Source organism: Gekko japonicus, unplaced genomic scaffold, assembly GCF_001447785.1.
Source record: "Gekko japonicus isolate JY-2015 unplaced genomic scaffold, Gekko_japonicus_V1.1 scaffold1270, whole genome shotgun sequence".
In the NCBI taxonomy this organism is placed as follows: domain Eukaryota; kingdom Metazoa; phylum Chordata; class Lepidosauria; order Squamata; family Gekkonidae; genus Gekko; species Gekko japonicus.
Window position 1 is genome coordinate 494,261 of NW_015170315.1, and position 15,447 is coordinate 509,707.

The following is a 15,447-nucleotide window of genomic DNA, read 5'->3' on the forward strand; positions in this document are numbered from 1 at the left end:
ATTTCTTCCTGACTCTGTGAGCTAAGCTTCTGCTCCTCCTCTACTGCAGGTATTGAAGTCTGGGCATGAGCAGATGCAGGAGCCTTCAGCTCAGGCCAGAGGGCTCTGTCCCATGGCTAACATCTCACGGCCCAGTGAACTTCAGACTGGCCAAAGTCGAGGAGCAGGTACTGTGCATTTGTTACTGTCATTTGTCTAAATTACTTTTTTCTGTTTCTCCGTAAGGCACTTTGAGTACCCCAGCGGGGAGAAAAGTGGGACAGAAACACCTAAATACATACTACTGACAACACTTCTGCCTATGAAAAGGCACTGGTCCCAGAAGCTCATTCTCATTCATACTCATTACCTAAATTGAGACTTTTCCCCTGAAAAGTCTAGCCTTACCAAGTAGAAGCACTGGTTAAGGGGAATAAAAAGCCTAGGTGTGTATTAAGACCCCCAAAGGACCAATTAATTGTCTTGCCTTCTGAGCATCTTCATGCTTTTCAAAGTTGACAAATCCAAAGCCTTTTGAGCGGCCTGTGTTGTCCATCATGACCTTGACACTCAGGGTCCTTCCTGGAAATAAAACAAGCCTTACGCCAGGCTGACAACTGGCAAAGGGGTGCTGGGCCACAAAGAAAGTTTGTGTAAGTTTCACAGAGCTCACTTTAGGGCAATGAAAATGGGGGTGCCTTCAAGCCCTGCTGGTGGGCTTCCTTAGGGTAGCTGGCTAGCCAAAAGGATGCACTAATGCTGCAGGATTATTCTTGCGTCCTAGGGAACGCTCTTCAGATTTTCTTGCTGGTGTATATTTAAGCTCATTTAAGCTGGCTCATATTTAAGCTCATCGCCCCCAACTTTAAAGGCTCTACTTACCATATTTTGAAAATATTTCTTGCAGCCTGTCATCATTCATGTCATCTCCAAAGTTCTTGATATAGACATTGGTGAATTCCATGACTCTGGCTCCAAATTCTGCCTCACGTTCCTGACGAGATTTAAAATGGCCAACAAACCTATGAAGAGTAAGCAAGTCCTGTGAAACTGCTTTGTAACACTGATGAGCTTCTACGAGGCTCAAGCAGAATTGATAGGCCAATCCTAAGCAAACAAGACTCCTGTGCTGCTTGTATCTAAACAGTGTTCAAGTGGTGTGGCTTTTCCCCCCATCATGATGTTGTGCAGGATTAGAAGGAACTGCAAGTGGCAAACTGCCTCTTGATGAGATCCAAGGGTACTATGGAAAGCCAGGTGTTGTTGAACTTTGGAGAGATGCAGGGGTAGTTCTCTAGATTTTCAAGCTAAGGGATCCAGATGCCTAATATACAACATATTTGCCCGGCAAAATGAATTCTAGCTGAACCAACTCATCTCCTATTAAGGCAGCAAACAGAGTGCCAAGGCTTTGGAGGTGAAAGGACTCTGATTCAATCATGGCCCAGCTGCAGGTTTGGTAAGTGGGGAGCTCCAGGTGTGCTGAGTTGCTGACCCTCCTGGAAGCTACACAAGTACTGGAACAGTCCCCATGATGGGAGCACCGCAGAGCTTCCTTTCCTCATGCGTAAGTCAAAAGAGTGAATGAAAATAGCTCTGTAGCATACTTTATATTTTAGCTTAAGAATAGATTTTTAATGCTTATATGCTTTTAATGAATTAAGAGACTGCAGTAAAATTGGATAAGGCCACCCATATCCAAGGCCAAAGCATTATTTTCCTGCACAAACTTGTTAATACAGGCCCCTTTCCCCCTTCTGAACCCAGGAATCAATTCATGTCAAGAAAGACACTTTCCTGTTTTATTTCTGAAATGTTAAATGTATCATGCTGATCGGCTTTCTTACCAGGTCTCCCAGGTCCTGGTAAACTGTACCCTTTCTCACTCCTTCGCATGCCTAGGCCCTACCCATCTCAACCATACGTTACATGGCCATAATCATAAATCACTATGAATTCACACTGGCTTAGGTCTGCTTTGCAAGCTTATTATTAACAAAAACTAAGGATTTGTAACAAAAGCCTACTGGTGAAGCCTACTCTCAACTCCTGTCTGTACATCAAACACTAAAAATTCAGGAATCACCCACAAGTGCTGCCATAGAAGTAGAACACCAATGATGAACTGTGTACATCAAAAATTGGCACTTGCTGAACTACTGAATGAACAAAGATGAGGATAAATAGGGCTTGGAAGTTACTCTAGCAAGAAGGAAAAACTGAGAATATTTCTGCCTTTGAGTGTCTTTTCCCCCCTAAAAAGACATAACATATTCTCAATGTACAATTCGCTCTTAAACTACACTAATAAAATGGGAGGGAAGGGCTGGATCATACAAAGCTTAAGCTCGAGTCATTCACAAATGTAGATCTTTCCCCATATTACCCCTCCTTGAGCAATCCCTTTTTGACCTACAGGCACAAAAAACGCTATGCTGGACAGGGGAGCTGCAATGAAGAGAGGAAGCAAGTGAAATTTCCTTGGTGCTATTCTGCCAGGGATACTTCTATTTGTACAGGAGGCAGACAGGGCCAAGTTCACCTTCTTTCCCTTCCTCGCTGCAACTACCCATGTTGCATGGCTTTTATCTACATGTCTCCCACACGCACACATCAGCAATTTTATGGGTCAAAAGGGGTCACTACGGGAGGGCAAAATTTCTGCATCTGAAAGCACCCTCCACTAACTCTTCATATGATTCAACTTCCGAGTAACTGTGTTTTGTCACTACAGAGTACCCTATAGAAGTTGTCTTTCTAAAGCCCCAACCAGGGTCTCCACTTACACCTTGCGATCGTTCAGCAGCATCCCATTCATCGTTTCGATCGCTCTGTTTGCCGCCTCATGGGTCTCAAAATGCACAAAGCCATAGCCCCGGGATCCGTTCTCATCACAAACTACCTGTTGACATGGAGGAACAACGAGAGAAAAAGATGAGGAAAGCCTAGGCACTTGGAAATAAATGGGATCAGTGCCTGTCCCTCTTACCACCACAATTTACTTGCCCATCTGTTAAATACTTACCAAGCCAAAGACATGTAACCTTAAAAATGGGGCTACCCAGGATGGCCAAAATCCTGTTGAGATTAAGCAATAGAGGAAGCTCCCTCCAGTTCAGAAGAACGAATCCTAGAGTCAAAGCAGGAGTGGACTCCTGGGAAGTGAATCTGGCCCTGGAGCAAGCCAAGCTGAGGCCTCCCCACCCCGCCATGGTGCTATAGGACTCCACTGCAAAGGTCATTCAAGTGCAGTGGCACAAACAATGGGAAGTGGTGGCGGCTACAAGCATGGACGGCTTCAAAAGGGAATTAGATAAGCATATGGAGCAGAGGTCCATCAGTAGCTATTAGTCACAAGGTATAGATAGGGACTCTGGGGCAAGTGAGGCTCTGTCTTCTTGGTGCTTGGGGGGGCGGTCAACAGTGGGAGGGCTTCTAATGTCCTGGCCCCACTGGTGGACTTCCTGATGGCACCTGGTATTTCTGGCCACTGTGAGACAGAGTGTTGGAATGGATGGGCCTTTGGCCTGATCCAACATTGGCGTCTCTTATGTTCTTATGTACTAGCTCCCCCACTGGTTCCTTCTGAAAACTGACAGCAGGAAAACACAACTGGTGAACTAATACCAATTACTCATTGTTCGTGGAAGTAGGGTCGCCAGATTCCTGGCAGGGAATTTTTTTTGGGGGGGGTACAGTTGTCAGATCCAGGGTGGGGAAACTCCTGGAGATTTGGGGATGGAGCCTGGGGAGGGATAGGACCTTAGTGGGTACAATGCCGGGGGTCCACCCTCCAAAGAATCACTTTTCTCCAGGGGAATTGATCCCTGTAATCTGGAGATGAGCTTTAATTATAGGGATCCCCAGGTCCCACCTGGAGGCTGGCATCTAAACCAAGTGGCCCCTGAGGGGCTGGCTGCAGCTTGGATTTGCTTGCTCCTGGACCAACAGTGGCCTTCTAGGGTGGTGGCCCACTAGGAAATTTCCCTGTAAGATAAATGGCCAATCCGCCCCTGAGCCAAAGTACACCACAACAGTGATGGGCTGGGTGTCCGACTTGAGCGCAGAAGACTTTGCTTGGTAATCTGAGGAACTGCTTCACATTGTTGTTGGAGAAGCCTTGGCAATTCTATTTTCACCCTACTCCTTCCCAAGAAAAGATGCTGAGGAGAGCAATTGTGCAATCCTAAGCAGAGTTACACCCTTCTAAGTTCTAGAGCCAGTTTGGTGTAGTGGTTAAGTGTATGGACTCTAATCTGGGAGAACCGGGTTTGATTCCCCACTCCTCCACTTGCACCTGCTGGATGATCTTGGGCAAGCTACAGTTCTGGCACAGCTGTTCTTGAAAAAGAGCAGTTTCTGTCAGAGCTCTCTCAGGATGTCTGTTGTGGGGAAAGGAAAGGAAAGGAGTTTGTAAGCTGCTCTGAGACTCCTTTGGGTAGTGAAGGGCGGGGTATAAATCCAATCTCTTCTTCTTCTCTTCTAAGTCCAACTTTGAAAGGTGTAACTCTGCTTAGGATCAACCATGCCTGTTGCCCAGGTGAAGGGCAACAATTGGGTGTCCACTCCAAGTAAAACCCACTAAGTGCTATCAGATGACCTTTCACATTGTGACTCACCAAATGATATCAAGCAATGCAAGAGCTGGGTCCCTACATCTTTTAGGCTGCCAAAAATACTGTATCAACAACATGTTAGAGTAACACAAACATGCTACATTTCTGCCAATAGCATACCTACCTTGCAAGAAAGGATATTCCCAAAGGCTGAGAACGTATCATACAGGGCTTTGTTATCAATGGAATCATCCAGATTCTTGATGAAGATGTTCCCAACTCCAGATTTCCTAAGTCCTGGGTCTCGCTGGGACCACATGATACGAATGGGCCGGCCTTTTATCACTTCAAAGTTCATGGTGTCCAAGGCCCGCTCAGCTGGCAGGGAATAAGCATATCGATTTGCACACAGGCAGAACACAAAACTGGAAAGAAAGAAAGAACTAACATACAGCCTAGCACATATACTTGCAAAAAGGTATGCCTATACACACATCCAGTTTGCTACCAATGTAGATACACTACAGCTTTTACAATAATAGGAGAAATTTAGAGACTTATTACAACCAAATCTGGTTTCTGGAAGACATTCCTGAAAGCTGCGGGTTCAGATAGATCAACAGTCTGGAACATATGGGTCTAAAGACAAATGTGGTTTAATACTGAATCCAATACAGCCGAAAAGAACAGAAAAGCTTTACGTTAAGGTCTATTGAAGGAGTAGGTGGAATGTTAGGATAAAATGGATGTGAAGGGAATGGCAGAAGAGATTTCTATGGAACTAAAGGGCTTTTTAAGAGATTCTCTACAGAAAGGGGAGTGATAATGGTGAACCTTTGTCATCATAACCCAACTGCGACCCATGCCCAAATTTTATGCAAGTACATTAAAACAGCAACACAGGGTGTTCCTGTGTATATTACACCATGAGACTTCATTTGTGGCACTTCCTGACTTGCAAAAAACAGAGTTTGGGCTACATAAACTTTATAGATTATTAATCAACATGTCAGTTATCAGTAATGTCTAGTTGTATATGTTCAATATTTCAATTGTTTCAATTATACTGTTTGCTGATCTCTAGCTGAATTAATGAAAAAGGGTTGCTGAACCCAGAAATAGATTGTCCGTGGGATAATCCATATGTAAAATAGAACTATGGCTTGGTGATGAAGAAAAAGGTACTGTACTACATTTACAAAGGCTAGCCTTAATCACAGTGGTTTGGTGAACCTGGTGGCTGGGGCTTGCGTTCACATTGGTGTGGCATCAATAGTTATCTCACAGATATCAGAAATCAGTTAGTAAACCAGCAAATAACTCTCCCCATTCCAAATTATTTAAGAGCTAGCAATTTGGAATTAAAATGAAAAATCCAAAGCCTTTAGGACTACTTGATATTCTAACAATAGGGTTCTAGATGCATATATTTCTCTAGTGAAACTCTCTTTTTCTCCCCAAGCAATCTTAAATTATCTCAGAAAATGCCCGTAACTATTTACTCGGCATAATATTTGAGACTTGAGATCTTACTTACCATCCGCAGGCTGCTGAAAGTTTATGTACGCATAACCCAGAGATCGGCGTGTGGCAACATCTCGACAAACTCTGATGGACATGATTGGGCCAGCAGGTGAGAATTTCTCATACAACATGGCTTCAGTCACGTCGGGATGTAAGTCGCCCACATAGAGAGAGGCTAAGGGATATCCAGGGCCACTAGCATTCATGGTCAATCATGCAGCTTAACTTTGGAAGTGAAGCAAAACCCAGTTACTACCGTGAGATACAATGCTGGGAGAAACCCACACCCCAAAAAGCAGGTCTTGGAGTCACATGTGGCTACTTTCCTTTAGAGCTGCTAAGGTAAAGACTGGCAACTGTGCAACGAAAAAAAAACCCAGCTGGTATAAGGGGAGCACCATTAAAGCCGAACAGGGTATAGTGGTTAGAGCGCTGGACAAGAAACTGGGAGTGTGGCTTCAAGACCCCAGGCTCACTGTGTGACCTTGCGCCAGTCATGCACAGTCAACCTAACTTAACGAACCTGATGTCCTAAGCTGCTCTGAGTCCCTGGTTAGGGAGAAGAGCAGCGTATCAATATCTTTTATAAAAAACAGAAAATAGCTCTCCGTCAGCTCTGTTAAAGACGGCTTCAAGTCTTAACCGGAACAATTTGACTAAAAAAAAATCATTTTAATGCTATTTTCCACAACACTGTACCTGGGGTTGCCAACTCCGGGTGGTAGCTGAAGATTTCCTAGGATTACAAGTGACCTCCAGGCAACAGAGATCGGTTCACCTGGAGGAAACGGTTGCTCTGGAAGGTAGACCCTAAAGCATCATACCCCACTGAAGTCCCTCCCTTCCTCAAACCCTGCCCTCCCTCAGGATCCACTCCCAAAATCTCCAAGTATTTCCCAACCCAGAGCCAGCAGCCCTAACCATATCACGTTAGGGCTAACTCTTACTCTCTCAAAGTATGAATCAGCACGAAAAGAGACATTCCAAGAATCCCTAGCAGTTCCTTTTCTGCTTCTGAACTCAGTCACCCAACTGGTCATGCTCACAGACTTCAGAATCTACAGCTGACCCGCACTGACTAAAATGCATTAATGTTTGTACACAAAGGCAAAGAATTTATTTGCTTCTGCTCTCAAAAGATTTGCACAGCAGCCTGTAACATAATGGGAATTTATCAAGCTGCCTTGCATCAAGTCAAATCCTTGGTTTAATTAGCCCAGTAATATCAACTCTGTGCTTTAATGCATTATCCAAAACCACACCAGAATTATAACTGAAAACATTATCTGACCTACACAGCAAACTGATGGAGAAGCCCTTCTAGTGTCTGACATTTTCCAGCTCTGGAATTGCCACTTTCCACGAGAACATAACTTTACAAGCCCTTTTGCCGTTGAAGGAAGCCATTAAAAAAACCCATTCCTTAGTTGCACTTTGCTTCCGGAGGGAAGACGATTTATCAGAAGCAGCTCTCCTTGCTCAAAGCCTTCCTCTGACAGGTTAATTAACCCAGAAAGAACTTCTGAGAAAGTCTCTGAAGATTTGTATTGCCGAAACCCCACTCAAACCAGCTCACACGCTTCTCATATCTTCTCTGTTCTAGTAGAAAGCAGCAAATGGGGGGAGGGGGGAACGCCAAGGAAGCTCTGAGAATCAGCATCAATACACTTGTTCTACTTGGGGGAAGTCATGGGTTCAATTCCCGGCATCTGTAGTTCAAAGAGCTATCCAAGGCAGAAACTGTTAGGAAAGGGCTTTCTCTGCATTTGCATGTGTGTAACCCAGGGCCTTAAGGAGAGAGAAGGAAAGAACAAAGAAACAAAATATCAGGGGGGGGGGGGGTTGAATACTCCCTTAGGGTAGACCACTTTGGGAGCTTTTGACCAGCCTGCAGGGCCTTTCTCTTTAAGACACAATCCTACACACACTTTCTCAGAAGTAAGTCCCACTGAACCAAGTCCCACTGTCTTCTGAATAACAATGCTTATAAATTCAAGCTTCATGCATAATGAGAACTTCCTCTGAGGACTTCTCATTCACACTCACCCCAGCCCCTCCACCAACCAGCTTCTCCAACCCACCAGGCACTCACATGTGGCTCTGGGAAAGATTAGCAGCAAAAGCTTGCCTCCAAAGTAGATGCTTCCTAATGTGGGAGAAGCTCTCAGAGTGTCAAGCCCCACCCCTTCCTCTGGCAGACCAGCAGGCGTGGCCACCCACTTCCTGTTAGCACCTCCACTTGCCCAGCCCCAGGATATACTCCAGACCTACCCTCAACGTCTTGCTTGTCTCTTCCAAGGATAAATTGCAAGGAAAGGTGAGAGCAGTCAACTACTCTTTTTCTAAAAGGTAGGAAAGGTACAGGGTCAGTAGCTGGTATGATGAATTGTCTATCCTAGACAGGTAAAGTACAAACACAACGAGGTTGGAGTTGTCCATTTTTTCTGTAAACTGGATTGTACTATGTAATCTTGTGTCAGTTTGTGTGTCATGTTAACACTTATACTTTACTTCATTTCTATTTTTTTAAAGATTTCTGATGGGTTCTACAAAGCAAACCCAATTTCATTGCTTATTGAATGTCCTATCCTGTTGATTGTGCAATCCGCCTTGAGTCCCAGTGAGAAAGCCAGACTATAAATAATGTGGTGTTTTTTTTAAATCTACAAAATGTAAGCTATAGGTAGAGGACTCATTTTATCAGTGAGCCTACCCCTTAGAGTTACTTTTGAGTGGCCAAACTATAAATAATGTGAAGTTTTTTAAAAAATCTGCAAAATGTAAGCTATAGGTAGAGCACTCATTTTATCAGTAAGCCTACCCCTTAGAGTTACTTTTGAGTGGTTACATTTTAAAGGCAGAAGCGGTGGGATTCAAGTTTTAGTTAAAGCCATCCTTCACCTTCAAATCCAATGTAAAGTGTGCTGTTAAAGTACTCTGCACATGTGCCTGGGCAAGAGCATACTTCAGTACTACTTTACATCCGGCACTAAAAATAGTTTCTGGTTATAGCTTGGTTTACATTAAATCTGGGGCATATATTTCCAAAGAAAAACATGGTAAATACATAGGTACCTATTTCCTCAGTATGTAAGCTGATAGATGGCATGGGCCCAATGATGTATATACTAAACATTGACATTTTTAACAGTTCCAATATCTGGGACCCAGATTTGCAGGTAGGATGCAGCACAGGGCATTTGGTTCATCTCACCTGCACAAACTCTTCTGAAAATGGAATAAGAGCTCATACTAGAGCGTGTATAGGAAGCAATTGCTCCTAATCCACCCTTCTCTCTGCAGCATGTCATACTACACCCGATTCCTGGGGGTCCACCAACCCTCGGGAGTAGCCTTTGTAGACTTGCCAACTCCAGTTTGGGATATTCCTTACAATATATGGGGGCAATGCCTGAAGACGGTGAAGTTTTGGGGGGAGCTCAGCAGGCGTACCATGTAAAAACAAAGTAGTATGTCTAATGTGCCACTTGGGAATCCAGACTAAGAAAGTGTCTCCGCTGATATTAGGAACTCCATAATCTTGCAGAAAAGTAGGGGGAGGTCAGGATGCTTTTTCTCCAAGCCAGGATATGGCTTCTGCGTGCAGATTTCCCTGGGGGCATGGGGCGGATTGTGTTAGTGGAGTGGGAATCAAGCATAGTGCCCTTCCACAATCCCAGGATCTGCCAGGTGGGGAACATTTGACCCCCATGTCCACCACTTCTTTGCAAAATGGGGCAACAAGGGATGGGGGGAGGCTCCATTGTAAGGGTAAAGAAGAGGACAAAGTAGCAGAGTCCTTGGCTTTTATTCCCTCCTCTTCTTACAAAATATTCACAAGCTCTTTCTTTTTCCTATCCATACAGACAGGAAAGAGGGTGCTCTTGTTTGCTTTTCTGTCCTTCTGGAATATCTGGGACACTGAAACACCTTTTTCTCAAGTTTTTTCTACCAAACATCCATCCTGGCAGAGAGTTCTATGATACCAGGCTAATCCTAAAAAATGGTGTTAGTTTTACAATACTTTCCCCCCACTTTCTCTGTGGATCAACATAGCTACCTACTGTCTTTGTCCACCACTATCCCATCTGCCCACTTGGTGTATTTTAGTGGTAGGAGCTCCTTGTCTCTGAAGGATTTTTTTGCACACCCAAAGAACTGTGCATAATGTGACATGGATGTGGCTGTCTACTCATCTATCACAACAGAATTTGTCTCTCGAGGTCACTGGAGCACCTCTTCATATCATCACTGGCATGACTTATTATTTCCATATTACAATGGGTTGGATCCAACCAGCTTTTCCACTAGTGAAAAAAGAGGAGAGGTCCCTTTTGATCATCACCCCCCCCCAATCAACCCCTATGTTGGGGATCATGAAATCTGTCCAGACAAAAGCCATGTAGAAGAGGAACTGTAAAAAAAAAAAAGGGAATTAGGTGAAAAAGCTGGTTGGATCCAACCCAATGTCTCTTTCATCATGAGAGAGGAGTCATATAAGTTTGGGCTTCAGTATTGATTTGACCTGCATAACCAATTAGTTGGATTCCTTACTTGATTCTTTAAAAATGAATAATGACATGTGTGATTTCCCTACCCCATTTACAATAAGAACTCTCTCACACAGTTCCTAAAGATAATCACCTGAAAAATATAATTTTGAAACTGTGAGCTTTGCCTAATATTGTACTTAACCAAAAGGAAGATGACCCTGAATGTAAAACAACTCCCCCCCCACAATAGTATTGCACATACTTGTAATTTGTGTGCAGAGGTACGAAAAATTGTTTTTTCTTGATCATACTTGGGTGTGTGGAGAATACTCTTCCTTTTGTATAAATACTGTACTGTATTGGCAATGGCAGCCATGGTTAATTTTATGAAACAAACGTTTAGAAATGAAAAACTTCCTGTGGGAGAATTTTCTTCCTCACCTCTGTCCCTTCCCCCAAATAAGAACATAAGAAGAGCCATACTGGATCAGACCACAGGTCCATCTAGGCCAGCATCCTGTCTCACATAGTGGCCAACCAGTTACTCTTGAGGGCCAACAACACAGCATAGAGGTCAAGGCCTTCTGCCTCCTGGCACTGGTGTTCAGAGGTTCACTACCTCTGAATATGGAAGTGACCCCATTAAAAGGCAAACGAAGTATGACAATAGAAAATGAATGGATCACAGTTTTAATTTTGTGTCAATAGCAGATAAGGGAAAGGGGTAACCACGATGCAAAGTGCCATTCCCCAAGATATTTTCCCTAGGTTTGCCAACAGGTCTGGAGAGAAGGGCCCAGTCCCTTTAAGATAGGTTTAATAGAATGTAATTTATTGGGTGACGTTTACCTCCATGCCATGGAAAGCTGCAGCTGCCTATTCTTTGCATATTAATCCTCTTTTCAAGGGAGAGGCCATTTTTCTCCAGGCCTGTTGGCAATGCCATTTGCTCCACTGGGGAAACTTACAGTCATCATGCGTTCTTGTCTTCACCTGTAGGAGTAAAGATCAGTGCAGGAGGGGGAAATGGTGGGCTAGAAAAGATTAATCCTCCTCCATGATGTACTGCAAATATGGGGAAGGGTAGCACCCACAACTAACATTAGTACTTTTTAAGGAGCTTTGAAATGCATTTATGGTTCCCTTAGCGGTACATCTAGTGTAGCATAAATACTTCAGGCAGCTTAATCCGGGGGGAAAAAGGGGCAAGTTATGGGTTTTATTCTGCAGTGCCTTCTCAGGAATGAGTAATTCTTGGAAGCTTGTTCATAACAAACCTAACCCTGCACTGTTTTCCTGCTAGTCCTTGGGAACTGAGGTGGTGGACCTGGCATCTGCTGCTGCCATCCTGGTTTTCACACTACACAAACTGTTCTCTAGTTTTCTTCATTTTTTCCTTGTAGCCCCACCCTGACAGAGAGTGAACTGTAGAATGGATGCAGGCCAGTCTATACAGCTAGCTGAATTAACAGGTCACGTTTCTTCCAGACACAGTATTACTTTATGTGTAGTCCGCCTTTCTCAGTGGCAGATTAAGGCAGATTACAGAGTAAATCAGTGCAACCAGTACTTTATAATGTGTGTTGGAAGGGTGGCCTCCATTTGCTACATCAACTGAACTAGATATCAGGGTGAAGAATTCATCCTGGCTTTCCCACCGTGCTGTTTTTCTTCCTAAGGAAGGGCTGAACCATTCAGCTTCCCCCTTCTGGAACTATACAGTCCAGGAAAACTTTATAACTGTTTCATGTTGCTGAGAGTATAAATCAGACCTGGGTCATAAAGCAGACACTAGGAGACCAAAATATAGCACTACCGCTTTAAGCATATGCAAACATCCAGTTGACTTCACCGTGGCACTACCCTGGGAAATCACAAGTCCTTTAAGAGCAGCATATATAAAGGCAGGCCCAGGCTCCTCCTCTGCAGGGAGAGTTTATTCATGATTACATAAGGGAAATGGGCAAATTCCAATTTTGGATTTATCACTAACTCAAAGCCTTTACCGGCTGTCAATCAGCATTCAAGAACAGCATCAAGATATGTGCTGGAATAGGTAAAAAGGTAAAGGTTCCCTTGCTCGAAAGCCAGTCGAATCCAACTCTAGGGTTGCGGGGCTCATCTCCGTTTCAAAGCCGAAGAGCCAGCGCTGTCCGAAGACGTTTCCGTGGTCATGTGGCCGGCATGACTAAACACCAAGGCGCACGGAACGCTGTTACCTTCCCACCAAAGTGGTACCTATTTATCTACTTGCAATTTCTTGCTTTCGAACTGCTAGGTTGGCAGGAGCTGGAACTAGAGATGGGAGCTCACTCCATCATGCGGCACCCGGGTCTCGAATTGCTGAACTACTGACCTTCCACAGCCTGCAGTTCAGCGTCTTAACCACTTGAGCCACCGCAGCTCCGTATGTGCTGGAATACCTCACAGCAAAAAGGTACAAAAGGGCCATCCTTTAGGAGCTCTAGCACATAACAGATCCCCGTTATTCAGATCATGAAAACATTCCACTGAGATCTAAAGCAAGTACAGCCCACCCTCTTGCAGCTGGAACTGTTCCTCAAAGTATTACAGATACTTTGGCCACCAAATCCATGCCTGCGAGCCATTTCACTCTTGGGCTCACTACAAAGATTTGTTGAGTTCCACTTGCACTAGGCTCCCCAGGGAAGGCACCTTTAGAATCTTCCAGTGAACACATTCAAGATCTTGTTTCATAAAGAGACAGTTCAATGCGGCATTAAAACCTGGGGGTTTAGAACAATTTTAGAAGTTCAGAGCTGCCAAGCATCAGCAAGAACAGCTACCAGCACAGTAATGAATACCAGACTGTCTTGCAAAATAAATGGTAAATGGGGAGTATCATGAGTCCAGTATACACTCTTCACATCCTCTAATTAGATGCAGTGTGGACCAAGGGCCAGGCAATTTGGCAAGGCCTTAAGTCACCTCACCAAATATAAAACACAAATGGTCTAGTTCCAGAGTTGCAATAGAGAAAAAGCCCTCCCGCCATCCCTTAAGTGCCTCTTTTTATGATACATTTGCTAGCATTGCTTTATTTTGGGTAATAACTTTTTACTTATTCATGTATGAATCAGGCTCCAAGACTTGCATGCAATGCTCCCTTTAAGCTGTGGAGTCTTGTGAGCAAAAATTCTACTTTGTGAGCTACTGGCATTAAAGTTGTGAGTGAGCAATTTGGCTACTGCATAAATTAGTTTGCTCTGGAACCATCCTTCCTGAGCTAAGACAAAAATGTGTGAGCCGGCAGCTAAAAAACTGTGAGCTAGCTCACACTAACTCAGCTTAGAGGGAACACTGCTTGCAAGGTACTCCACTCAACACACTAGAAGAGAATGGCACCCAGGGTGTGTCATAGGAGGATGCTGAAGGACCCCACTTCCTTGTGTGCGCCTTTGCATGTAACTGAGGAAGGTTCCAATGACCAATTCAAACATTAAATGAACAGCATTAGAGCCACTTGATGGCTGTTTCCCTTCCCATCCCAGTTTTGTTTGTACAGAGTAATCCTACATCAGACATTTTGGGAAGTAAATCACCAGCTCAGTCTCTTGCCCTCCATAAAATGTGCTTACAATTGTTGCTAGACCCCAGCTGTGAGGAAGCAATCATAGGGAAGCATTTTTGCAGCACTTTCTTGGTTAAGCAAGCATTGTTCTTCTCTTCTTTCGGATTGTAAAGAGAGCAGTAAAAAAAAAAAAGCACATAAAATAGTAGGATATTTTCCCCCTATGTGTAATCTACAAATGCTGCTGCTTCAGGTAACACATTTAAGCCCAGCCCTTAAAACATGGGAGGGAGGGACTTGACTCAATATTAATGCAAAGCAGATATTGTCCCATTTTACAATCAACATTTCATGTATACATTCCTTTTGAGAGCCAGTGTGGTATAGTGGTTGGACTAGGCACAGGAGTCAGGGGACCTTGGACCAGTCACAAACTCTCAGCCTAACTTAGCTCAAAGGGTTGCTGTCAGGGGTCGTTTAGCAGAAAAAGAGCTGCAGGAGCTCATTAGCATATCTAATAGGCTATTAGCATAGCTCATGAGCATATGCCACACCCCCTGACATCACCAGAAGTGATGTCAGAAGGGGAAGCAAAAGTGGGGGAGAGGCATCTTCAAAAGCCTCCTCTTCCCTTCCCCAGCCGGCCTGCAAAGGCGGGCTGGGGGGGGGGGGGGGAAAAAGGAATTTTGGAGTTGCGCTGCATCGGTGGTACGACTCCGGAGAGAAGGAGCGTGGGGGTGGGGCTTGCCACCGCCACCATATGTGCCCACTCCTGGGCTGCCGGAGTGGTGCTCTGACGCGCTCCGGCCACAAACAACCCCTGGTTGCTATGAAGGTAAAATGGAGGAGGAGAGATGATGTAAGCAGCTTTATGTCCCCATTAGTGAGAGAAGTGGTGTATAAATTAAGTAAAAGTAAATAAAGCTTCCTGGACCCTTACAATATGGTAGCTTTTCAAGTGGATCAACTTCTCATTCAGCTGCAAGGCTCTTTACGCTTAATTCTCCTTTCATAAGCCAAACACTGTAACATGTAGTTTAGTTTTATGCCATCTATAATGAGTTATTTCATAATGACAGCACTTCTAGAGACTATGAGTACAGCTTGTACTGAAGTTCCATAAACCACCATTTTACTCAAGGTAGAAAGACCAATCAGTTGGAGCACTTTGCTCAGAGTGGTTTCATTCAGTCATAACTACATAAATACCCCCATCTAAATTATGCCTTCCCATCTAAGAAGACAGATTTATAAGACATTAACACTCAGTATTCTCCATTACAGAATGTTCCACCACATTAAGGATATAGGACATTTCATAACATTGTGATTCTACCACCACCATATGCTTCAGCCATAACAG

The 15,447-nt window shown here is 44.1% G+C and overlaps 1 protein-coding gene across 1 annotated transcript in view; it reads right to left on the bottom strand.

Annotated features, from left to right (window-relative positions):
• Window positions 1–8,381, bottom strand: part of PABPC1L (poly(A) binding protein, cytoplasmic 1-like) — a 31,993-nt gene extending 23,612 nt beyond the window's left edge. Inside the window, exons 1-6 of the mRNA XM_015418026.1 lie at window positions 8,331–8,381; window positions 6,073–6,284; window positions 4,720–4,913; window positions 2,766–2,881; window positions 862–1,001; window positions 467–561 (exon numbers count right to left, since the gene is read on the bottom strand). Coding sequence (XP_015273512.1) covers window positions 467–561; window positions 862–1,001; window positions 2,766–2,881; window positions 4,720–4,913; window positions 6,073–6,265 — 738 coding nt within the window. The 5' untranslated portion in view covers window positions 6,266–6,284; window positions 8,331–8,381. The remainder of the gene's footprint in view (window positions 1–466; window positions 562–861; window positions 1,002–2,765; window positions 2,882–4,719; window positions 4,914–6,072; window positions 6,285–8,330) is intronic.
• Window positions 8,382–15,447: the final 7,066 nt, after the last annotated feature.